A 27,834-nucleotide genomic window follows, 5' to 3' on the forward strand; every position below is an offset into this window, starting at 1 on the left:
TCAATAACTGATGCAGGCTGGGTAAAAAATCTGCATTACTCCAGGATTGTGTGAAGCCCACTGAGATTAAGAGATATGGATTAGATGAATGCAGGTTGGATACATGTAAGAGGATTGATAGTGGGTCTAATAGTCTGTGGGGGAAACAGACAGATGAACAGTCAACCAGCTAAGCCTGGAGTTCACAACAGTTTATGGTAATCTACCTTCATCTTTTCGCCTTTATTAAATATGTTTGTCTGTTTGTTTTGTCTCTTATCCTCACCTCCAAATTTGAAAAAAAAAACAACCCCAAACTTTTCCAATAATATTTATTATGCATTATTGCATACATGTTCTGTCTTTCCTTGCTTTGTGGTTGTCATTTTCTGGCCAACTTCGATCTCATTGCACCCTTTCTTCTCATGCTACCCATGAATCCTCTCACCCCCCCCCCCCCCCCCCCCCCCCCCGCTGTGCACCAAGCAGACAATATGAAAGAGATTTACTATAATCATTACTCTAATCATCCTATGACCTTTTACTCCCCCATTTCTTCTGTATAAAAAGGAAAATTGTAGGTCATTGTGCCAAAGTATGCAAGCAAAAGGAAGCTCCTCTGTTGTTTTAAAATGGAGAAATGGTATTTTTGACTTGTGTTACTGATAACGCTCCTGGTCATTCAAGTACCAACAGGAATTTGTAAAAGAAACAATGTGAATCGTGTCTGTATTTTCAATTATCTCTCTCTAAATATATTTGATGCCACTTTCTTTGCTGGATATTGACCCTAACCACAAGCTGTCTTAAAATAAATTTTAAAAGGGAATATCTGTCTGGTAACCTGTGATATTGTACTAAAGTCAATCACCATTAAGCCAAGAAAAAGTAAAGCAAAATAAATCATTTATGGGTTATTAACATGATTTTGGCTTTCTTTTTTGTGGTGTCGGTAGGGAGGGAGGGGGTAGGATGGACTCATTATATTAAACCATGGATGGATTACTGAACAGACTATCTACAGACATACAGTATCGGGGGGGCCCTAAGTCAGAGCCTTTGTATAAAGTGATAAATTTCCAGCGGTAGAGTCACAAAGCTGCTACAAAAACACACAAATTAATCCCAGTAAGACACAAAGCAGCCACACGCATAATGTGACACCAAAGAGACCTAAATGTCCACAAAAAGATGCTTAACAACTGGATAAACACAAATACCCATACAATGACCCAGAACAATGGCATAAATGTGCAAAATACTAAAAAGAGACTGAACAAACACAAAACTACCACCAAGTAGTTGCGTTTACATTACCCCTAGAATTGTGCAAAAGCTAAAGATTGCTATAAAAAAATGGTAATGGAAACAGCTACATTTTGGAAAACATCTCAAATATCACTAAAATGTTTCTACGCTCTAATGACTTTGTTTTTCAGACATTTTGATATAGAAGTATATCGCAAAAGTAAAGAAAACTCTTTTTTACATTTATATGCCCCTGGTGATGTAGTGGGTCATGTGATCATTTATTTCTAGCAAAGATGATGTGATATGAAGCAAGCAACATCGAAATGCAGTTTTACAATGAATTAGAAAGGGAAATTAGGTGGAAGGGCTTCGAAAGGCTGCAGCAAATCCTCTACGGCAAGTAAAACACCCGAAATAACACTATGTAGCAACCTTACATAAGCTGTAATTTTTTTGGAAAAATCTCATCCCCTTGACGACAGTTTATGAGAACTGCGGTGTATGCTCTAAAAGCTGTTCAGTGGAAACACCTGCGAATCTTAACTGTAGATTGTTTTTGTTTTTTTTTTAACCAATATTCATTTTATTTAGCAAAAAACTGTAATGGAAACACAGCTAGTGAGTAAAACGGCGGCAAAAGAAAAATGATAAAGAAAAGGACTTACTTTTGGATATTTCTTCTCAAAAGCAGTTGATGGCAATTTTGTGTAAAGAGATGTAGTCCATCATGTAAGTAATAATAATAATAATAATAATGATAATAATAATAATAATACAGAAAATATTGACTTAGCTCAGTGCTTCTTAATAAAGGTCCTGAAGTACCACTGCCCTGCATGTCTTAGACATGTTCCATACTCCAGCACACCTAGTTCAGATGAATAAACTTCCTCGTTAGGCTCTTTGCAGTTTGTTAATGAGCAATTAATTTAATTCAAGTATCTTAAAGTAAGGTTATCCCCAAAACATGCAAGTTCGTGGTGCTAGAGGACTAGGGTTGACAAACACTGACTTAGCTCACAATTACCCCTTTTTGAAGGCTGTTTAATGAAAGTTAGATTCCAGATTGAGTGAGAACTTTCTAGCTTTTCTGAAACTATCTTTTATTTGCAGATTTATCAAAAATGGCCTTACATGGATGTCTGCCAGCACCCCTCACACTGAACACAGAAAACCTGAGAACTTAATCTTTTACTGCATCAGCTTGTTCATAGCTCGTCACCTTCCATTCCTTTTGTTCAACATTTCTCTTCCCCTTTATCTAATGTTTCTCACGTGTCAGGCCCCCAGCCCTGCATGCTTTCTGAGTGTGTCACACTTTACCACATTTATGGCACTTTGTATTCTTGTAGCAGTCACTGCACTCTTGTTTTGATTCTTGTTTAGTACTCTTCTTGTTCTGGATGCGGTTTCCAGCACTGTTTTTCTGCCCCACCTGTGAACCAACATGGTGAAATTTTCACCTTTCTTTAACTCCTGTGCATCTTGGTGGGCCGACTCATTTTGACAGCAAACGCCACAGCCTTTACATGGCATCAGAAATCTGCTGACAAATGCATCACGTAGAGCTGCATCCAGTCTGTCCCCAAGATCACACTTTGGAGCAAGCTGCTGACAGAATAAGTGCTGACAGAATAAGTGCTGCTACAGAATAAGTGGCATATTCTCTAGCTGACTGGTTGCTTTTCTGGACATACTTACGGTACTTGAAACGCTCGGCTTTGACCAATTGCTTTGGTTCAGAGTCCTTCAGAGTGGTCACAGTCTAAGCAGAAGTTTTGTCCTTTGGGTTGTCATGCTGAACCAGATTGTGCAGAAGTCCATACGACGACACACCGACAGAGCTCAACTAGACTGGAACTTTCTTTTAGGCAAACCACGTCTCATGTTCTGGATTGAATTCATCCAGTCTTTGGGGAAAAAAACGCCACTTTCCACTTTTTCACTTACTACACTATCAAAAACTGATTTTCTTGTTGCTGCTTGTGTGGTGTGGTTCACTAACCACTTTATCTGCTGATCACTGGGAACACACAATGACAACACACACAAGAGTGCAACTTCTTCCTGAACAAAGCAGATGACATGCACAGTAGACAAATTTGCTAGGTGTGTCAAGTCTGTAAGGTCAACCCGTACAAAAATAATTACAGTATTAATACATCACAATCATTTCACCACAGTGTTGTGGGTTTAGATTTTATCATTTCAGTCCTAAGTGGAGCTGCAGCATTGATTGTTGACTAATGTTTACTGTTGAAATGATCAACATTAAAATCACAGGATGCAGCTAAAATCTGAGCAGGAGTTTGTGACAAAATATTGATAAAATTCCCAATCTCCTCAGAATTTATACACTGCTCCCTCAGAGTTTTTAGTGGGGTCCCCTTGGTAAAAGCCTCCTGTTGAATAAAACTGCTGACTGTAAAAAAAATACACACTAGTGGTCAGACACAGCCAGGTCAACAACAGAGGACACCACAGGCCATAAGTTATGACCATTTCCAGGGTGTGTCTTCTGTTGGAATAGGCTGTGTCATATGTGTTTAAAATCTAGACAATTTAAAAGATTTAAAAACTCCTTCACAAGAAGATCGATGTTGTTGTCAATGCATATGTTAAAATCACCAGTTATTAAAATGTAGTCATATTTTGAGTATATAGCAGATAAAAGTAAGAAAATTCTTGGATTAAAAGGGAAGAAGGGTTTGGTGGTCTGTATGTATCTGTAATATATATGACAATAGGGTTGCATGATGCTCAAATGTTGAGCAGTTATTTACAGGGATTTTCTTAAGACTGAACTGTGAGCAACTGATGTAGGTCCTCTCTCTTTGTTGCTTACCCTAACAGAAAACAGGTAAGGCATAATGGCAGACGAGGCGTCCGTTATCAGAAATTGATGCATGATGTGGAGGTGTGACCCGTCCTCTGCGAGTTTCCATGAAGTTGACGCAGATAGTGTGTGTGTGTTTACCATAGACTGTATATAAAAAGATGGATAGAGTCACTGTGACGTCACCCATAGGTTTCTGAAGAGTTGAATTGAAGCTCTGTGGGCGGTTCCTACCATCGCCATCTTTGCAGTGGCATGCGTGTTGTCTCGCCAGGAAAATATAAATATGGGCAAAGAGGTGGAGCTGAGAGGGGGCTGTGAGCGTCATGGTGGATGAATGACATCGAGTGAACTCCGAGCTGCCTGTAGCTAAGAGCTAACCAAGCTAACCCAGAGATAACAGGAGCTAACCAGCTAACGGAGGTAAGCGAGCTAAAGCTAAGTTGTTCACTGGCTAAAAACCGCGGTTGTTCTGCATTCTTCTTATTTGAAGCGGGAGATCGGTTACCTGTCAATCAAAAGGACACACCCGTGAATATAGAGACAAAATTAATTTTAAGCGGGTGAGTTAGAAAAAAAATTATCTTCCCCCACAGTTGTCATGAAGGTAAACCTGACCTATTAAACCGAAAATTTTTGAACCAGAATGTAAACATGTCAATTTCTGCTGTGAAGTTGAGCCTTTTTAACATTGGAGTCTATCGGGGTTCGCTCTGTTTAGCAGCCAGCCCCTAGCAGATGAAGGGGGAACTGCAGTTTTAAGAACTCCCGCATAGGCTTCACTTTTTACCACTGGAGGTTGCCTCTTGGTTTATACTTGAGCTTGTGGTCTGCTCATGGCAGTAGGGCTGGTACCTGCCAGTAAACTCCACAGAGTTTTTTAAATAGTTTGCCTCAGTTCCTGCAAGTATTTGAACAATTGAAGCTAATGGAATGCATTTAGCCTTAGACTTATATACATACTTATATTCATACATAAATACGTCCATGTATTCAGCTACAAGAACCCAACATCCATTAACATTATCACACTCTGACAAATCACAGTGGAGTACTTCCATGTAGCTACCTTCGTTTAGCGAGGATGCAGACACTGAGCAAGTATTAACTGGCCCTTAGCAGCTGAGGCACTTGGGGTCGATGAGCCAGCAATGGCAACAGAAAAGGAGGCAAAGGGCTGTGAAAGTGGTGGTGGTGGAGGTCATCGCAGCAGCAACCGCTGAAAAAGAGGCAGAAAGCCCGCAGGGAGAATTGCAGTGATCACAGCCCCTGACGCACTTAGCCAGATCGGCATTGCATCCCAGGGTCTCCTTTCACCACATCTCTGTGGAGCCGTCTACATTTTGCTGAGAATGACTAGTGGGATAAGCGATGGGGGATTCTGTTGGTATAGGTATGGACAGAAACAGCGACTGGCTGAGTGCCGCCCAACGTGGCAAGTGGCAAGTAGCAAGTGGCAACAGAACGTCAAAGGGGGTTGTAGAGAATGAGTCCAGCATGGTCCAAGGCCCTCTGTTTGCGGCAGGTCACATCTGACCACAGCAGGAACCTTGGTGTGGAGCTCGAGGAAGGCCTTGGTGAGGTGTCTGGATCCCAAGGAACCGTATGCATAGGAGCCACCTTTAGTGAAGCCATGTGCATGGATGGTTGGTGGACCAAGTCAAGCACACTAGCATTTCATTCCTGAATCCTGGTTTATTGGAGAGCTTGTGGATATTTTCTTTGATGTTAATGATCCGCATTTCAGTGATGGTGTCCACATTATCAACAGTAGGCTGTGGGGCAGCAATTTTATGTTCCTCCAGGATTAAAACCAAATTAAACCTTTCTTTGTGTTAGAATTGTGTTTAAAAACAACACTGGGTTTGAATCTAACTTTTGAGTAAGGTTTTAAGGCTAGCAAAACAAGTAAAAACGAAGTAAAAGTTTATTAAAACTGGGTGGTAGGATGGAAAGGAAATGAAAGAAAGAAATGTAAAAAAAAAAAAAAAAAAGAATGTGCTCAACATTATATGTACTTTTAATTTTAACCTGACTCACTGACTATGTCCAAATGTCAAACCTATTTCCTAACCACTACATAGCAAACTACACAGTGAACTCATTTTGTTGGCAATTCAGACACAAAGCTCGCTATTTTCATTCTCATCGCAGATCACATGACTACAGACTGTCACTATAGCAACCACCACGCGTCATACCAAATCCAAACTCATGAAAAAGTTTTATTTTCTTACATTGTTTTTATTCTTTCTTTGTTGCATATTTATTCTAACAAATAAAGATATAAAATAAATGAGCTATAGTTTTTTTCTTAACTTGCTCTGACTTTTGTGTTACTTCCGCCACTTTGAGTTCATCCAGGCAATGTCTTGACCCATCTAGCATCAATGCTCACTACTTTTCAAGATGCATTGTGGATAATTTGGAGTACGCTACTTTTTTCTCTCTTCAGACACCCCTAGAAAATAGCGTGACCACCATATAGGGCACTATGTAGGGAATAGGGTGGACATTTGAACACAGCTAGAATCTATTAAAATGCCCTAAACTTGATGAATAATTCCTAATGGCTCTATTAGTTTGGATTTCTGTTAATGCAATTTTCATCTGTAAAATAGTAACAATAAGAGAACAGATAACTCATTTGAAATTGAGAAATTTAAGTGGTTGGAATCAAATTGTCTAGAAGCAGATATAGTAAATCCTTCCACACAGTGGAAAATTCACATCATCATACATGTGAACCAGTTATATCAACAAGCCTCCTGAACAATACTGTGAGCCTTGTATTGAGAGAGAGACAGAGAGAGAAAGCCATACAGAGAGAGAAAGAGAGCCAGACAGAGAGAAGGAGAAAGAAAGAAAGAGAGAGCCAGACAGAGAAAGATAGACAGAGAAAAAAAGAAAGACAGAGAGAGAGAGAGAGACAGACAGAGAGAGACAGACAGAGAAACATGGAGAGACGGATGGAGAAAACGTTATTGTGTGCAGCCTTGAAAATTTTCTCCATGAACTCATAGAAACTGTTATGGTTAAGTGAATAGTAGACACTGCTTATCCCTAAAGATTTGCCAGTTGGTAATTGAGCGATTTCTCCTCCTGCGGCTCTATAATGGGCTTGTCATGCTGAGCTGCTCATTGCATCTTCAAAAGGCACCAACTCTCTGTGGCTCTCAGATGAGAGCTGTAAACTAGGTCACCAGAATGAGCAAAGGAATTTAGCAAAACTGGAGTGAAATTTTGTGCATGAGGAGCTAAAATAGTGCATTATTAAGATTGGCTTGAGACTAAGCAAATGCTCGTTGTTTGATTTATTTGGGGGACACCAAATCTAGTTGCCTTTGGTTTTGATCTATTTAAGGGAAGCATTTCTAACCTTTAACATTTCTTTTATATTGAAACTAAGATATGGGTGACATGGGGAAAAGAAAACAGCACTATACCTGAGTTTTCAGCTGTCTTTTATGTGTGTGCTGACTTATACACCCGTCCATTTTTGTTTGTCAGTGTCCTCTTGTACATAAAAGGTATCACAACTGTCCCCTTTTTTGCCCAAACCGATACTCAGAAAATGGTCAAGGAGTAAATGTGCTTATGTGTCTAAAGTGAAACAAGGGACTTTCTTTGTTCAAGGATAATGATGTGGCTGAGCATCAGACCCGGGAAGCCTATACATTGATTCCATGAGCCTTTTAATATCTAACTGTCAGTCAGAGAAAGTAAGTTGTCTCCATTGTTGAACTGGTGTGTCGTTTTAACATAAATGTGTGACCAGTAAAACATAGCACCCGAGGGACCATAACTGAGCTGCGTTTTTCCTCTGTTACTCAGATCTGCATGCCTTACTTATGAAATATGTAAATGTAGACTCTGTAAGCAGTTTTGTTGTAACCCTGGCTCTTTGCGTGTGTGTCCTCATAAGTGGCTGTCTATGCAGTCTTTGTGTTCATGCATGCATGAATAGGAGAGATTAATTATGGAGGCACATGCTTTCAGAGATGGAGCAGCTGTTGGCAGCTGATGAACATGGTTTAGGTCGAGTGTGCAAACTATAATGTTCTACATCTTGTGATCGGACTTGTACATATAGACTGAGTAACACTAACGCACTAATATAGTTTTTAATGCACATGCACCCACTTTGCAGGATTCTGCTAACCTACTACTACATATAGCTTTAATTACAGCTGCTGTTTCCAAATTAGCTGCCTATTTAAATATGCAAGGACTGTGTGAATATATGTTATATTCTTTTTAATGTTGCCTGTGGTTGTGGAAATCAGAAGAAGGAAGAAATGACCCTTTATACTTGTATTTCATGTTGAGAATATATTGTATATAATGAAATACATCCATTAGATTGCATTTAATCCACAATATCAAGTCCAAGAAAATTTGAATGCTGTGTAAAATGCTAATAGAAACAGAATGCAATGATTTCCAAATTGCATAAACCCATATTGTATTCCCTATAGAATAAAAACGGTATGAGAGAGTTTGATACTGAAAACTTTTACTGTTTCATTAAAAAAAAAAAGAGCTCTTTTTACATTTAATATATCAGCAACACATCTTTAAAAAGTTAGAACAGGGCTGTAAAAGTAGTTGATATAAAAAAAAAAAACTGTCTGGTGGAGTATTTGACAGCTGCTTCAGTTAACTGGCAACAGGTCAGCAACATGACTGGGAATAAAGGGAGCATTTCTGAGAGGCAGAGCTTCTCTGATGTAAAGAATGACCAATGTGCAACAAACTGCTCCTAAAATTTTAAAAATAATATTAGAAAAAAGTTTTTCAACATAAAGTTGTGATGACTTTGAAAACCCCACCATCTATAATATGTAATATCATAAAAAGATAAAAAGATTCAGGGTTCCCTGCAGTGCTTTGTGTGATCCACAAATTCAAAGTTAAAATTCATAATAGAAACAAGAAGCCAATGTTAACATGATTCAAAATCACTGCTGTCTTCTCTGGACCGAAACTCAAATGATCTGAAGCAAAGTGGATCAAAATCAGTTTTTTTTTCTTCTCAAAACTGTGGGCATTTGTTGTGTCTCAGTTCAGGGTCTGCACACTTCCAAGTGCGGATTCGTCGGCTGCAAACGTCATAGTGGTGCATCAGGTGCTGTCCCCATTCAAAGGCTCCTTCCAATCCATCCTGCAAGTCCACACTTCGCTTGGCTCCAGAAAACGAAGGATACAAGCGATGTATCCCAAGCGTCCTTTCTTATCCCAGAATTCATTTTGCTCCTGATAGAAAAGAATGAACAGCAGAGTGCCGGTGTCGGTACCACACGAACAAGACTGTTTATTTATTCATTTATTTCTATGTATATACACACATATTTGTCTTTGCAGACAAGCTGGGAGGACAGCGGCATTGTGTCCAAGAACCACAAATGAATTTAATTACAGTCATCCTCAAATGTCTTCGTCCCCTTTCATTAAAGAAAAAGGCTAAATTTATAACAGTCACTCAAACAACTTGAGACTGAAAAAAGGAACAGTAACTAAAAATATGCTAAATTATAATTTAGTCAAATAAGACACTGATTTATCCTTAAAATTGAGTTAAAGAAAAAAAAAAAACTAAAACAAATTGGTCCTGGACAAATTAGAGCACTTTTCTGTTGAACAGTGGGACAAAATACCTGTCAACAGGTGCAGAAGTCTGACTGAGAGGAACAGAAAACACCTGACTGGAGCGGAAACATTAAAGGATTGTTCAACTAAATATTAGTTGAAATTTTATCACATTTGTTTGCTTTTTAAAAAATCTTTGTATTGAATCAGAATTAGAAAATAACGTAAATATTTAATTAAATTTAGAATTTCTTATTACTTTTGTCAATTTCAGCTTATTTCCCAGGCAGCTGTTTTTCTACTTCTTTAATGGGAGGGTATGAATCCATACAAAGATGACTGTATATGCCTCTAACAAGAATTATTTTTCACTGAAGTTAGCATCCACTTGACAGGATGAGCTGTCACCCAGAGGAGAGCTCATCTCCTCACAGCTAAATGAAAATAAATAAATCAAATTACTTACAACATATGTTTGAACATGGTGTTCGTTGTGGACAATCCATGACGAGCACAGAAGTCCAATAACAAAACACCATTTGGGTTCAGAGGGGTGGCACCATGCCTCCCAATCACTCCCCTCCAGGTCTCACTGTTATTGCCCACGTGAGCATTTTCAATGTTTGAAAAAATACTTTGTATATTTGATCATTTATGCTTACAATCACATCTTTAAGACAATGGTTTGGTATATTATGTAAGATCTAGCTGCTGTCAAAAACATCCAGGTTACTTCAATACTTTGTGGTTTATGCCACAAATCATAACTACTTTTATTTCTCGACACAAAATGTGTAATATTTGTGGACTCAGTCTGTGACACTGGAGCACATAATGCTGTTTTGTATAGATTTTAAGCTGCAACAAAGAGACTCAACAGCAGCACTTTCTATCCATCACAAAGAACATAACGGTGACTTTGACCTAAACAATAATGATAACGGCTTAGTTCAATAACATAAATCCACATGCAAACACACTCGAACACACAAAATCCTCACAAGTGAATTGAAGGCATTCACATGGACATACTGGCAGACATGCATTACAGTAGATAAAACCATGCTTCACTAATCAAACTGCTAACACACACATGCACGCACAAGCAAATACTCACACACACACACACACACATGCCTACATGCTTGCATGCTCACGTGTAAAAGACACAAACACAAATTCTCACAAATGCACACACAATATCCGTTTTACAACAGTAGTGAAATATTAATCCAGGCTTGCAAGCAGACTCTTCCTCGGTAAGATGAGAGGAGAGATGAGCCGAAGAGACGAGAAACAACAGCCAACAGTAACCTACATATCAGGAGGCTTCTGGCACGAACGTCACCCAAAGCTTTTGCTCCGTTAAAATTTATCAACACAGTCACAGGCTTGTACTGCAAAAAGTCAGCCTTAAAAAAACAAGACAAAAATGTACAAAAATTAGGTAAATGTTGCTTAAAATGAGATAAATGATCTGCCAACAGAACAAGAAAATTTGGCTTGTCAAGACTTCCCAAAACAAGTAAAAATACTCTTAAAACAGGAGGAATTCTCTGGCATAAAAACTAAGAATTATCTTATCTTTAAAAAAATAAGTAAATATGTACTCAATTTAAGATTTTTAATCTTACTTAATTTCAGTTTTTGCAGTGTAGAAGATGAAAAGAAAGCTACAACTGTAAATAGAAGAAAAATAGTTTCCACAGCAGCTCATTTTAATCACGTTAATAACTGTTTGTTTTGTTTTTTTTTTAAATGGCCATTTTATAAAGCCGAGCTCCCAGTTAAACTGTAGACATAACTGTGTGTGTGACTGCAGCTTAATCTGTTGCAGATTAGATGTGTATTTACATAAACTGGGATGAGATGTTGCAGAATAGACCAGAATGAGGCACAGTGTATCAGTAAACATGAAAAGGATCTATTTGTTTGTGTAATTTCCTGAATGCTGAACAGAAAGACAAGAAATTCAGGAACCTCATTGTGTGACTGAGTAAATAAAGAGCTGCAACGTAATGGAGTCAATTTTATGAATGTTAACAATCTGTGAGAGAAATGGAGCTGTGATGGTGTTTATCAGAGGAGAGTTTTGACTCCTCTGAGATCTTATGAGCTAAAGAAGAGAAAACCAGGAGAGAAAGGAAAGTAGAACAGACATATAGAAAATACCCTCATATGTGTTATGATGGCAGTGGAGATGTGGACCCAAACGCAGATATGAGGGAAACAGGGATGATGATTCCAGAAGGTTTATTCCAATCAAAGCAGTCAAGGGACTAACTATAACAAGGTAGGGCAACAAAATGATCCAGCAACCAAGGAATCAAACTAAAGGGTATAAATACACAGAACAAAACGAGACACAGGTGAAACAAATTAACTAAATGAACCCAGGTGAACTAAATCAACAGAAAATCTAAGAAGCTAAACAAGAACCAAGGGAACTAAACAGGAAATACTACAAAATAAAACAGGAAACCTGAACCAAGGAAAGAAACACAACCACCACATCATAACAATATGCATCTCCGCAAATGAGGTTATGTTTTTACTGGCGTTTATCGGTTTGTTTGTCTATTTGTTTGTGTACAAGTTAACTTAAAAAGTTATGGACACATTTTTATTACATTTTCAGGAGTTGTTGGAAATATGAAAATGAAGAGCTGATTTATTTTGGTGGTGATTCAAATCCAGAAACCTTTTAGAACCGTGGCCCTTGGCGAAGGTTTGTGCTCTCCAAGTGCTTTTCTCTTTTCCTGTAGAAATGACATTTCAACTCGATAAGTTATTTTTGTATAATTTGGGCTTTAACAAGCACTCACACAGTTACTTTTGTAATAGTCAATAGGCAAATGGATTGCACTGTGAAAAGCCATCGGAGAACTCTTATTGGAAATCATGGATTGACAAAAAGTTCTGTTTCCTACCTGCTGTGCACCGACTTCCCCATTATAAACGTGTAGAAACTGACCTTTTCTCATGTGCAGCCGTTGTAACATACAGCTTTTGACCTTCTGATTTCTCATGTATGGAAATTTCTTTCCAGTTCCTCTTCTCTAAAATGATGTAAACACACCTACATAAATAACGCTGAGATATGCCACATGTGGAGGCTGATTTCATTTTATTCTTAGGAGCCTAGACGACAATAAACCAACTCTTCAAATCTGTACTGAAACTCTATAAACAACATGTAGATCCATTAAAACAGATTGTTGACACCTTTATTCTATTTGTGAAAATGCAAATTAGGCAATATTTTTTTACCTTTTTTTTTCTTTGGCATTTAGATCATATATGACCAGGTCCTGAAGAAGAACTAAAACATTATACATTACAATGTAAAACATTATAAATAATATATTTTCATTATAGCAAGAGTTGTGCAAAAATTTAATATTGCAATAAAAAGAGAAAAAAAACACTAATGGAAACACCAGCATTTTAAAAAAAAAGTCTCAAATTTTGCAAAAAGTTTTATGCTATCATGAGGTGGTTTTTCAGAGGTTTCAGTATAGAAATACATCACAAAAGTGTCACGGAAATACTTTTTCTGCATGTATGTGACATAGGGGGTCGTAACCAGTTAATTTCTGGTAAAGATGGCACAGTATGAAACAAAAAACAGCTAATGTTAGAGTTTTAGTGAAGTATATGAGGGAGAAAAAGCTTAAAAAAGTCATAACAAATTCTCTGCAGCAAGTTGAAAACCCTAAAACAACATTACGCGACTACCTTGCATAAACCGCAATTCTCGTAAAAATCATCCAGCTCATGAGATTTCCTGAGAACTGAAGCCTACGTGCTAAACACTCTTCAATGGAAATCCCTGCAAATCACAAATTTTGTTTGCTTAAATTTAGAAATATAACTTTCATTTTGTGAAAAGATGTAATGGAAACGCAGCTATGGACAGCATCTGGATTCATTAAGATAGTTTCTGATTTTTAAAACTTTTATTCTCTTTGTGAAAATGCTGATTATGGAAATCTTATGTGATGTTGCAGAAACTGTATTAAACCCAAGTATTTTGCTTGTTTCACAGCCTTTTATCCGAAAAAGAAATCTTCTGACTAAGCTGGAAGAATTTTCTACTTAAGACCAAGTTATGTAAAACATACAGTGGCCATGTCTGAATGGGATCATAATACACATGCAATGTGAAAAAAAAAAAGAAAGAAAAAAGGAGTATGTGACCTGTGAAAACTGTTTATTTTTATTACTAATAGCTAATGTCATGATGTGAAATGGTGTGACCAAAGGGATGACATCAGCCCTCACCTCTCTTGACTAATCAGCTGAAATAAATGATGAAACACGAGGAAAAACTCTGGGAAAATACGATAGAAAGATGTGCACAGTGGCCTGCTGGTATGATTTCTGTGAAGAGTAACAGCAACGGAAAACTGGTGCAATGGAGTTTTTCAGCAGTAGGCTAACGAATTAGCGTCTCTGCTGTTTTATATTCCTCGTAACAGTAAATGATCCGACTCAAACGAGAGGATAAAGTAGCTGCGGGACGTCCTGCCCTGTTTCTAACATAACGCCATAATAAACTTCCCTAGCTGTGTCGCTTTTACACCTAGAATTGCAAAAAAAACGAAATATCACAATAAAAAAATCGCTAAAGGAAACACACATTTAAAAAAAAAAAAGTCTGAAATATAGCTAAAAAGTTTATACGCTCTGATGAGGTGATTTTTCAGATGTTTTGATATAGAAACATATCGCAAAAGTGTATTGGAAACACTATTATCACATTTACATGTCCCAGGACGTGATGTTAGGGGTCATGACCAGTTTATTTCTGGTAAAGATGATGCGGTATGGAACAGACAACAGCGAATTTTTGAGTTTTAAAAAAGAAAATGAGGGAAAAAAGCTTTGAAAATCTGTAGCACATTCTTCACAGCAAGTAGAAAAGACTGAAACAACGGGCAGCTGTAGCTCGGCAGGAAGAGTCATCATCTTCCAACTGGAAAGATGGGAGATCGATTCCGGGTTTCCCCTGACTATGTGCTGAAGTGTCCCTGGGCAAGACACTAAAACCCCAAGTTGCCCCCTGATGTGCCTATTAGGATATGAGTGTGCAAGTTGCTTTGGATAAGAGCGTCTGCTAAACAGCTGTAGAATTGAATAACACTGTTTTTACTCTGCATTAACTGCACTTTACGAGATGTGAGGCTTATTTCTCTGTTCAATGGAAACATCTGAAACTTACAAATGTCGCTTTACTTTTGCGCAAAAATGTAAGCTACCTAGCTTACCTAGCTACCTAGCGTACCTAGCTACCTAGCGTACCTAGCTACATAGCTACCTCTCCAGTAGAAAGCTGCAACCTCAGCATCAGCTCTGAAGTCTCTCTCCCTCATGAATTGTCTCCATTTGGTAAACGCTACACCCATGTGGACTCTAATTATCTCATGGTTATTATGTCTTTTTCTTTTCATGGCTGTTTTTTTTTTCCCTCGCATGAGGCAAAGAGGATGGATGGTCCTCCATTTCAATGGTAAACAGCAGGTTAAATGATCTTTGTTGTTTCCTGTCTCCCTTGCAGCAACCAACACCACACAGGGATTTACAGCTAAAACACAAAAAGCCAACAACTATTTTTCCTTTTCAGCTACCATATTTAAAGATAGCGATGCAACACGGTTGCCTTCTGTTCAGGGCGCCACCTATGTATTTGTTCTAAGCTACAAGAAGGTTTTAATTTTGGATGTGATTGTGATTTGACTTTGGTAAAATATGTGTTTATAAAAGCAATACTTGTTTTTTCTAATAAAAAGCTAGGTTAGGTACACACCGTACCTTGAATAAAACCAAGGCGCCATGACAAATTAAGCATAAATCAACCATCAAACAATTGAAAGGGTTTTATATATGAGTTTAAATAAAGATTTTGGTTTGGAAGAATGAAATGTTATATAGTCTGAGAAGCAGATGTTAAATTAAGCAGTTACAATGAGCTCAAACCTTATTGCAATATAACAAGAATAAAATGCATACAGTGTATTTATCTTTCAGACCTGAAAAATCTGCATAAATACCTTGTTACTTGTGTTGGAGTAACAATAAATGTTTCAGATTTGCATTGGTATAATGGTATATCTTATTTTATTTGAATAACATGACCTGTTGTCTCCAAATCATCCTTTCCATGTAAAGGTAGTGGTTCTGTTTTCATCTATGTGATGTTTTCTGTCTTTTCTTCACATATTTCCCTGATCTGTGATCATAATCTGTTGTTTAAAGCTGTTTCAGTGTTTTGGTATTTGTCTCAAACTGATGAAAAGTAAAACTGGAAAACACAAGATGTTTATATTTTTATTAGGTTTGAGCAGTTTAGCACTAATTGGGGGGCAATTAGACTTGTGTCTGACAAATATGAAGAGAATATAAATTTGAATCGAAGGTTAAAAAACAAACAGTTAAAAATGATAATGCTGAATACCAGCCAGTCATAAATAAGCAAGCAGACCAAATTTATTTAAGCAGTTGTATTAAAAGGTTTGAACCCAGAACAAATCATTTAGATTTTCCATTTTGCTTTTAAGAAGGGTAAAATAAGAATTATTTTATTTTACACTGAGTTTTATGAACAAGTTTTATTAGATGAGACATTTTTAACCAGGTTTTCTAAAGCACAACAACATGACTTACTGCAGTTTTTATTTTCTTGCAGCTCAGTTCATTCCAAGTGACAGCTGCACTCGATGGTTTTACTGCATCCGTAAGTACCAGCTGTGGTTCAGTGTTCTACTAGAGACAGCTGGCACACACATAAACACACAAACACGCTCTGAACACGTGAAACCTCCTGACCAATCGCCACGATGTTTCGGGAGATATATAAAGGGGTGATTTAGAGAAGCATCTGCAATAAATCCTCCACATATGGAAACTATAATTATTAAATTGTTGCAATTCCTCTATTCCTATTCTTACTATTTTGTGGATTTTTTAAAGTGTTTCCAACAAAACATACCAAAATAGGGATTTGTGAGCATCAGTTGTTGTTTCTGAAGTGGTTGCCTTTATCAAATCACTGGCTTCCACCACCGAGCTGGTGCAGAAACCTCATTTTGGCCAGATGCCAATCCTGACGCGATTCTCTGGCACAGGCCCGCAGAAAATACTTGTGTTCCCCTTGGGCTGCAGTGTAGGGGAGCAGGACTCACACCACCAACAACAAAACTGGATCTACTGCCAGAGGTGTACAAAGTAGAAGTAGAAAGTAGAAGTCCTGTCTGGCAGTTTTTTCCAGTCACTAAACCAGGTGAAATAATTAGCTCAGCTCGCTGCAGGTAGATGAGCCTGTTTTAGTGAACTGTACTTCTACTTTATACACCTCTGCCATCCCAAATTTGTGAGAAAATACTAAGTAACATAAACAAATGGCACGACAAATAAATTAGCATCAACTAGAATTCTTTTAAAAAATAATTTAAAGTTAGTCGAAAAGCTAAATTTGACTGATGTATTTATTTCTAAAGACATTTTGTACCAGTGAGTCAGATAAGCTGAATTTAATCATTCACAAACCTTTATATCTTATCATCTGCATGTATTTATCAATATTTGCACAACATGCTTACTTGAAAACAGGTCAGGGATGACATGATATAGGATGTCTAACAAAGTGCAAAAACTGAAAGCAAATTATTTAGCAGGAGGGCTGAAAAGGGAGTCAAATAAACAAAGCAGACAATGAAACTCGTGTTGCATTCTTACACCCCTCAACACCCCCAGCTTATGCATTAAGTAGTTCTATTGTGTGTTTGTGTGTGTACTTCAGGAGATGAGGAGTAGGTCTTTGCAGATAATATCATGAAATCAAGGAAAATTATTTTCTTCAAATCCTCACCCTTCACATGCTGGAGTTTTTAATGTTTTTAAGGGTTGAGAAGAAATGTTGCTTTAGGATGGCAGTAAAAAGACATACTGAGGTCACAGTTTGGCTGCAGTATTAGATTCTACTTTAACTTGTATAAACATTATAAGGATTAGACAATAAGGACCCGTGCATTACATGGTTTTAACGCACAACGTGCAGTGGCGTCCACATCTGTCACACAAAAAGGTTTCAGATCATCATAAAGATGTTAATATCAGACATACGTAAGTTAAGTAAATACAAAATGCAGCTTTTAAATGGAGATTTTATTTATTCAGGGAAAAAAGGGGAGGGGTTTGGTCAGTGGCCTTTCTGTGTGGAGTTTGCATGTTCTCCCTGTGTATGAGTGGGTTTTCTCTGGGTTCCTCCCACCATCCAAAGACGTGCATGTTAGGTTAATTGGTTACTCTAAATTGCCCATAGGAGTGAGCGTGAGCGTGAGTGTGGTTGTTCGTCTCTGTGTGGCCCTGCGATGGACTGGCGAGCTGTCCAGGGTGTACCCTGCCTTTCGCCCAAAGACTGCTAGGATAGGCTCCAGCTTCCCCACGACCCTGAATTGGATTAAGCGGTTCAGAAAATGAATGAATGAATGAATGAATGAATATATATATATATATATATATATATATATATATATATATATATATATATATATATGTGTGTGTGTGTGTGTGTGTGTGTGTATACACATTACACACAATACGCATTTCAAACATTATTATAAGTTTGTTATATAAGCCTGTCATTTTGCATTATTTTTGAAAGGATTGAATTCTGTTTAAAAGCTCACTGTAGGTTGACAATATTTGTGAAAAATAAAGACTACAACGGGAGGAAATGTAGAGGAAAATGTAAACACGATAGAGTTGCTGAGTGCTTTGGAAGCAAGCAGTATTCAGAAGCTAAAATGACTGATGAGCAGATAGAGACAACCAGAGGAAGGTAGGGAAATGGGTTTACAGATAAGGGAAGCAACGTCATGCTCTACAACAACACATTAAGCAAACACAGACAACGCAGTTTTGTTTTCCCATGGGATATGCTGTATGTCCCACAGAAACACACACACACACACACATATAGTCAGAAACAGAGATCCCATCTGCCCCAGCACTTTAATCAGCTTATCACTCCCGGCATGATGGCCATTCAGAATGACTATACATGACATACTTTTTCTATACTACTGAGATTAAACAATATTCCAGGCATCTCCAAATCCAGCCCGCAGGTAATGGATGTGTCCCTGCAGCAACACACAATGAATGGGTCATTAACAGACTTGTGCAGAGTTTAACAACAAGCTGTTGTTTGACTCGTGTGTTCAGAAAATACACATTCAGTACCAGCAGGACTCCAGTCCTCGAGGACCAGATTTGGAGATCCTTGCAATGCTCTCTTCTCCACCATCTCTCACAGAAGTGCAGCTGTCTCCAGATACACTTGCAGAAACGTACACTTTTCTGGCGTGTGCAGAAAAAACATCTCATGAAAACATCCTGTGCAGGAAACACCATAAGCTACTCTCTGTTATATAACGATGAGCCTGTGACAGGATGAAAACAGGGATCATCGCGTCAGAAGGACGAGTTTGTGACATAAATCCCAGGGAGTGTGTTTGAAGAAGCAAAATGCTTCGAACAAAATCTGGCTGCTTATGTTGATCAGAGATCTCAGCCACTTTCCTAATGTATTTATTTAGACTTTCTGCAGCATTCATAATTCACTCTGGTCAAATGGGTTCTTGTGGAGACAGGAGAGGAAATGCAGCACGTCAGCATGTCAAAATAATGTTATAATTGAGTGTAATTGATTACAACTGATCCACAATCTTCAGCCTCTCAGTTTAAATCACATAAAAATTGTACTATATGGTGTACATATAAATACATTTGTACATCAGTGTTTGTGAACTCTACATTAGGTGCATCTCCATTTACTTGATTTTGTGCACATTTGCCCATTTTAAAGTTTACAATCATTTTTAAATATTTTAAATAAATTTATTATTTTGGGGGGATTTTTGTTATATCTGCCATCTTCTTTTTACAACACCTGTAATGCTTTTGACGTTTTAATGTCAAACACTTTGAACTGATTTGAGCGTGAAATGTGCTGTAGAAATAAACTTGCCTTGAAGGGATTGATGATCGGCTACTGTTGGAAACTAAAAGTCGAGATTTGCTACTGACATCATGTGGCTTTTGTACATCGTTTCTCCACTCATGACAACAGAGGGAATTTTTATGTAACGCCCAGTATTTGGACATCCCTTCTGGCCTCAGAACCCCAGTATGATGATTTTTGTGTGTTCATGTTTTATGAGCTGTTTATGAATTAAAGTGAAGGAATAGCAACCTGTCCGTGGTACCCTGCCTCCCGTCCAATGAGCTTGTCTCCTCCACAGAGATGAAATGGCATCTAGTTAAAAAAAACATTTTCATATCTGGCTTTTTACTAACAAAATACCTAAACCCCAATATTTATATAACATCTAAGGATGAGTAAAGATCTATACTATGTTGTGATTTTATCAACAGCCTGTCTGGTAACATTTTAAAGAGTGAAATGTTGTGTTTAACTTTGAGGTCCATCTGCCAGAAGTCTTGTTGTTCATAAGTCGATTAGCTGCCTGGATATTTGCACCAATAAGCAGTATTTTATATATCTATATCTATGTCTATCTATATATATATATCTATATATATATCTATATATATATATATCTATATATATATAGATATATATATATCTATATATATATATATATATCTATATATCTATGTCTATCTATCTATATATATATATATATATATATATATATATATATATATATATATATATATATATATATATATATATATATATATATATATATATATATATATATATATATATATATAGGGCCGGTATCTATCTATCTCTCTCTCTCTCTCTCTCTCTCTCTCTCTCTCTCTCTCTCTATATATATATATATATATATATATATATATATATAAATATACATATAAATATATATATATATATATATAGAGAGAGAGAGATAGATAGATAGATAGATAGATAGATAGATAGATAGATAGATAGATAGATAGATAGATAGATAGATAGATAGATAGATAGATAGATAGATAGATAGATAGATAGATAGATAGATAGATATCTATTGGGGGGCAGAAGACAAGAATCTGATTGTCTTAATGGTATTTTGAGCAAGTTTCTACCAGACAATATTATAAAATGTCTCAGAAACTGTGTATCAAATATGATACATTTGGCTCTAAAGGGTCCAACAGGAATAAAACAGTTAAAAAAAAAATAAATAAATAAAACAAAATAAAATAAGGTATAGCAAGGTTTCTTATGAAGTATGAAATGTCCTGGCCAGTGTGTGTGCAGATCTTTGGATCTTCAGTCTGAGGTAAGACACACTCACTAACTGAGCAGCCCACCGCAGTAACATCACAGTTTGTTCATTCTAGTGCTGCTGGTTTTTCTTGTGACTAAAGAACCCAGACTCTATAAATTTCCCTTTAACAAATAGATGGGAACTGTGTATTTTGCTAAATGTGCTGGGCCCTGGCATGGTTCCAGTTCATACCCTGACCATGCACCTGTAGGAGCATTCACACAGAAAAGCTGTAGTTTGGAGAAAAGTCATTTCCCAATGAGCACAAAAACTAGTGGTTCTCAATAATGAACAGGGATATTGTTGGTGGATAAAAGCTGGATTCACCGATGCATAAGAGACACTGTGTTTTAATAAAGTATGAAAAACAAACAAAGTGCTTCTTTAAGCCTTCAGCCTGTCTCTGACCCTTTTAATGGCACATTGACACAGTGTATATTCTGGCAGCACTCACTGACTCACAGGTGTCAAACTCCAGTCCTCGAGGGCCGGTATCCTGCAGGTTTTTGTCGTCTCCATACTCACAAACACCTGACCAAATGAATAAATAGGTTGACAAGAAGCTGCTGGATACATTTGATTTGAACCAGGTGTGTTTGACGCCCCAGCAGGGCATGCCAAAGTGTGAAATCTAAAAATGTACAAACTTTTTTTTTTTTTTGCTTTTCAAGTCTAAAGTTATGAGATTTTGACAGGAAATTAATTTTTTTTGCTGTTTTTTTTTTTTTTACTCACACTTGTGTGTAGTATAGCACGGTAACTTTCAACTGATCTTTCTTTTAATTATTTCTGATTTTATTGTGATTTTTTTCACATTTGTTGTTGTATTTTAGGCTTCTTTACACCATCTGGAATGCTTTTAATGTTTTATCAAAACCACTTTGAATTGTCCTGTATATGAAAGGTGCCACACAAATAAACTTGCCTTGCTGTGTAGCTTTTCTTCAGTCTAATTAGTAGCTAATGTATCCTTTTCCAATTACTCATGTTTAGTCAAAGCATGTCTCAAGAAGTAATCTGTTTTTGTCGGCACAGCGTCAAACATTTTGTGTAATCATACAGACTGTCGTCCAACAGCAGAATTATAGGCGGTCTGATTTCTGAATACTTGAGCTGACAGACGGTCACAGGAATGCAATTAAATCATTTCATAGCAACAAAGAGGTTTAAAAAACTGAACGCTTTCCTCTTCTGAGTTGACTGACACCAGATTTTAGATCAGAAACTGAGCACATGAAAGTAGCAGGTCATGAACTCTGAGTTACGATTTAGCCGAATCAAGTGTGATCAAACAAAACAAGACAAACATTTAACAAGAACATATTAAAACTTCTTTTTATTATTGTTACAGGATACACAATGGTAAAGCACTTTGGATCTCTCATCCGAAGACTCTTTGGACAGTAATCGCCTGATTAAACAGCACACTTAGTCTCACTTTCTTCAGTGCTCCCCACAGAGAAGCAGGCCACAAGTAGCAATCCGGCTCCCACACTCACACTGGAAGTGTCTAGTGCCTGTATCTGCATGTACTAATACTGATCCTACATACTGTATACTGTAGTTATAGTAAATACAATCAGATTGCACGTTGGACCAAAGATTAATTTCTGTGCACATTGTTTAAAAAATAAATTTGCATTTTCCAAATAAATATTGATCAATCTTTATTAGTATGCCATCTTCCTGAGATACTTTCAGAGCCACAAACTTATTTATACCAAAAAGATTTCTTTTTAAACCCAATTATTTAAACATTTTCTTTTCAGTCTTCTTTTAGTCCCTCTTGATTTTTCAAAGCTGACTACTTTTGTCGAACACACTGACTTCAACCATCTGCTTGTGAGATCATCATCATCATCATTACATAACTTGCTCTTTCATTTGTGCCAAGACATATGAAGTAAACTGATTTCTCTGAAAACACAGGAGGCAGCGTTTCAGATTAAAACCCATGCATGCAAATGGCCAGTGTTACAGTCAGGCAAACGGGCAGCATCAGCTGCGACTGACGTCAAAGTACATCTGTGCTGTAAATCTGTTCGTGGAAGAAGTGTGCTTTATTGAGATGATAATGTCCTCAAATAAAATGTATACAAACGTTTCACCTGCATGCTGACACCAACTTTTATCACAACAGCCAAAAGTTGTTTTTATTTTCATTTTTTTGTCTTTTGAAAATATAAATGTTTCACAGTATCATGGTGGTTGTCTTCATGCCCTGCTCATTAGTCAACTGTGCTGTGCAGCTTTATGGCGGTTTAGATAAAGTCTGCCAAGCTGTCTTGTGTCAACACGCACACATTCACACACACACAAACACATACACAGTACCTTTGTATGAGAAGGATCAACAGAAATCTTCCTCTGGCTTCATCCTCACCATCACTTGCATCATATTATTGCTTTTTATACAAATATTTTATCCAAGATCAAGTTTTAAAAAAAAGGAAGTTAATGTATTGTCTGTTTAGTCATGCAGTCCTGACTTGCAGTAAAAAAAATAAAAAAATAAAAAAAAGAACACAGAAAAAGTACAAAACAGAGAAAAGTGGAAATATTGAAAAAAAAAAAAGTGAGTCCTAACAGGATGCAGAAGAGAAAGCTGTGATGTAAGGCAGTAGATGAACAAACACGCTTCTCTTCCCTATTTGGTCTTTCAAGTTCGTGTTAGTCTATACGTTGGAGACGCCGTTGCTCGCATCTCTGGCTTGACGAATGCCATACAGCCATTTGATGACTCGTGCGTTCCTCTCAATGATTGAAATTCCATAAGGGACTCGGTCATTGGTCCTGGCAGATTCTTCCTCGTCGTCCCACCTCTCCTCCCTCATCCGCTCTATCTCGTCCCCACACTCCGAGCTGGGCGTGCTGACGCTGTGGAGCTTGGAGACGGACACGATGTCGGAGTTGGCCCGTGTAAAACGCTCAACTCCTTCCATCCCCTCCACCTCCTCTGGGTCCAGTCCACAGTAGTTGAAGAAACGCTCCAGGTCAGCTGTGGCGCGGGAGTAGCGGTCGCTCAGGTCCGACTTGGAGCGGTGCAAGGATAGGTGCTTGCGGGAAGACCCCTTGGAGCTGGCGTTGGATATGCGTGTGAAAGCAGGGGAGGCTGGTGGGATCACGCCTGCTCGGCCCAGCATTGGACTGGGTGGCAGGTAGGCTGGAGGGGAGGGGAGGGTTTGAGATTGGTGTTGGCTCTGGGAGAGTGGAGGAGGTGGTGGAGGTGGGACCTGAGGATGTGCAACTTGGCCCTGTGCAGTCTGTCTGGGCCTGAGCTTGGGCTGCAGCTGGGCCTTCTGTGGCCTTCTTATCTCAGCCTGAGGCCGGACATCCACCCTGCGCACAGTCACTGAATTGGGGGGGCTACAGGTTACTGGAACTCCAGTACGAGGGGCCCGTGCTGGAACGGGAGGAGGACGACGGGCGAGTTCTGCTGCAGGGGTGCGTAAATTGTTTCTGAGCGGAGAGGAGGTGCAGGAGGAGATGGATAAGGAGTTGTTTTTACCACGATTTAAAGGTTTGAGGTTGTTAAGGAGTCTGTTGCTCCTTTCCTGCTCTGCAGACAGGCTGCTGCTGATGCTCTTAACACCTGATGACGGAGACGATGAGGAGGGGGATGTGGAGGAAGAAGACTGGGAACAATGTAATGGTCCATCACATACATCATTGATCAGGTTATTCAGAACATCCAAGTTAAGAGCAGGTCTTCTGTCTCCTGGCCTCTCTCTTCCAACACCATTCTCCACATCGGCTGGGTAGCAGGGAACCTTTCGGGCTGGAGGAATTCCAATGTGGTCTTGAAGCATCATCCCTGGAGGAAGTAGGGGCTTGCGGATGATTGGGGGTTTGACTGGGGCCTGACGAGTGAGGACCACCTGCTGGCTCTTAACATACTTGGCCTTGTCGGCCTCCAGACGCTCCACAGCACTCAGTTTGTGAGCCCCAGGCTCAGTCTGGCGGCGGAAGTATTCTGGACCTTTGTTCAGTATCCTAAAAGGCATGGCTGAAGTGAAGGGGACTGCGGCCAGACGGCCATCTGAGAGCCGCAGGGTCTCCACCGGCATGCTGGAGGAGCTGACACACAGATGAGAAACAGTTTATTAGTCTCATTTTATTGTCAAACAGAATTAAGTGTAGAAAGAAGAAAAGTGTAACATGAGATAATGAGAAATCTCAACACCAACGTTGTAGCCGAAACACTGCAGACATGAGGAGGTACAAGCTCAATGAGCATAAATAACCAGGGAATTATGCAAAAACGGGGCTTTAACGGAGAATGAACTTTCTTTTTGAATCTCAACTCATTCTCTCCAAGGAAACAGCTGTATTAAACCCTCTGTTTTCCTCCCTCTCTCCTCCTCCTTCCCTTCTTTCCTTCGACACTTTCACCCCAAAAGCCCGTTCAACTTTCCTTACCAGTCGCTGTTCTGCTGCTCTCCCTTTGTTCTTCTTTTCTTCTTGCACCTCTTTCTCTTATATTTTGTTTTTTGGCAGGGCTCACTGCAAGGCTGCTTGTAAGACGAGGTAAGTTGGGGTCGAATTCCACATCAGGACCGGCCAGATCCCCTCTATCAGCTCAGCGGTGACCCACTTAGGGGTTAGTCTGTGGATCAGGGCCACTGGTCTGACAGCTGATGCGAGCCCTGTCCAAGACTGTAGATCAGCCAGCAGTGATACCAACAACAAAACAGCCTTTATGATCCTCTTTACGATCGTCGTTTGGCTTGTCCGTTAAGCCTCAGACTGTCTGTCCAGCTGTGACCAGATGCAAAAAGTCCTTCTGCAACTCAGTGGAGTCCCACGGTCCTGGAGAGAGTTAACAGAGATGGAAGTCCAGGTCAGATAACGAAGGAGCTCTCTGTTTTCTGTCTGTTGCTCATTAACAAAAAGCATCCATGCATAGATGCACAGTCTCTTTCGCTCTTACAAACATACACGTACACACTTACACACACAGACACATAGTTCTCCGGGCTACAGACGAGACTCTTCGACACTGAAGTTGATCAGATGGGACAGGCTTTAATACGACAACAGGCTCCTCCCAGCTGGCCAATCACATTTCAGGCTGGGAGCCTCTGCGGGCGATGGGGGTGGGGTGGTAGGTGGGAGGCAAGCTGTCATTGGTCCAGCTCAAAAGGGATTTTGACCAACCGGACCCATCCCCCCTCAGAGTGTAACAAAACAGTGAGGCAGGGCTTTCATTCAAATGAAAATTCTTTGAAAGGGCGAGTGTGTGTGTGTGTGTGTGTGTGTGTGTGTTTGTGTGTGTGTGTGTGTGTGTGTGTGTGTGTGTGTGTGTGTGTGTGTGTGTGTGTGTGGTGGTGGGGGGCTGAGAAAGAGAATAACGGGCGAGACAGATGCAATGTTTTACATGGACTTGCATCAAGCCCAGCAGGGTGCTGCAACACCATGGAACATAGAAAGCTTGCACAACTGTTCCTCTTGTTCAGCTCTTTGTCCTGATCACAGAAAAAGTGAAAACAAAGTGTGGGCTGAGTGTCAAAAGCAAATATCTCACAATGGATGATTATCTTCATTCTCATCTAACCACATGTAGATGACTATTTTAACCATCAAACTGTTGTTTGCAATGTGTGTAAACCAATAAATACACACAGTCACCTTGTTTTTCTGTAAGTTTAATGATTTAATCTTTCAGCATTATCTTCTCTTTTTACAAACTCTGATTTCACCTAAACTAATAATTCCCTACGGCGACACATTTCACTGCTCCCTGGTGTCTGATCATTTACAGCATTATACGCCAAGGTTACATCATACCTAGTTATGAGCTCATTTCTCTCCCTCCTTCTCCTGTCCTCCATTCCCCACATATCTATCCACACATTTTTAATTAGGCTGTTTATAACTATCTTCCTTCTTTTTCTCCTTCAACACGTGGCCCTGTTTCTCTCATGTTAGTCATAATAGAATGACATCACAGGAGGACTATTAGACATCAGCAGTTTTATTTATTTATACTTTCCTTTGTGAAGAAATCCTTTTTTTTTTTTTTTTTTTTTTTTTTTTTAAATAAAACAATATAAACTGAATCCGATTTTTTTTTTCTGCCATTTCATAAACTTCAACTAACTTCCTTCTCAAAACATGGTTCCTTGTCACCTGCATTGCAACACAGTTGTTTACAAACGTGTGTAAACATGTTACCTTTGACACACAAAGCCGAGCACATGACAACACTGGGGCTCGATCTGTCTGCACCATGGCAACCACACCTGACCCCTGACACGATTATCAAGTCTGGGTACATAACCTTAGTATGAAATGGACATTAGACAGTAGGTTTTATACAATGACAAATGAGTTTTTTTCAACACCCGAACAGAAGAAACAGAAAAGTTTTTCTGTCGAGGAGTGACAGAGACACATCGACCCAAATGCAGGATGGAGACGCAGAGGAAATGCTGAGAATCTTATCTAAATAAACTAAAGAACAACTAGGGAGACTAAAACAGGACATGACAAGGACAACGAACTGGCAAAGTAGCACGGAAAACCAAGCAATGTATATAGTGTATACATTTGTATATATATATATATATATGTTATATATATATATATATATATATATATATATATATATATATATATATATATATATATATATATATATATGTATATATATATATATATATATATATATATATATATATATATATATATATATATATATATATATATATATATATATGAAAGCCTGTAATGAAAAAGGACTAAAGTGTGACTTTACAGCCAAAGTATGATTTTAGTGTACTTTTACACGCCTCAGTCTCTTGGTCACTTCCTCCCTTTTGATGGTTACCATAGACTGTATATAGAAAGATGGACGTAGCCTCCGTGACG

At 38.5% G+C, this 27,834-nt stretch overlaps 1 protein-coding gene across 2 annotated transcripts in view; it reads right to left on the bottom strand.

Moving 5' to 3' along the window:
- Positions 1-22,316: 22,316 nt before the first annotated feature.
- LOC306754747 (protein FAM110A) overlaps positions 22,317-27,834 on the bottom strand; it is a 13,274-nt gene continuing 7,756 nt past the window's right edge. Inside the window, exons 1-3 of one of the 2 annotated variants that reach the window (XM_079238821.1) lie at positions 25,917-25,957; positions 25,384-25,773; positions 22,317-25,041 (exon numbers count right to left, since the gene is read on the bottom strand). In XM_079238821.1, coding sequence (XP_079094947.1) covers positions 23,640-25,031 — 1,392 coding nt within the window. In that variant the 5' untranslated portion in view covers positions 25,032-25,041; positions 25,384-25,773; positions 25,917-25,957 and the 3' untranslated portion in view covers positions 22,317-23,639. Of the gene's footprint in view, positions 25,042-25,383; positions 25,774-25,916; positions 25,958-27,834 lie in introns of those variants that run through there. The other variant, XM_079238822.1, reaches the window with a different exon arrangement.

This window comes from Telmatherina bonti, assembly GCF_933228915.1.
Source record: "Telmatherina bonti genome assembly, chromosome: 4".
Lineage (NCBI taxonomy): Eukaryota > Metazoa > Chordata > Actinopteri > Atheriniformes > Telmatherinidae > Telmatherina > Telmatherina bonti.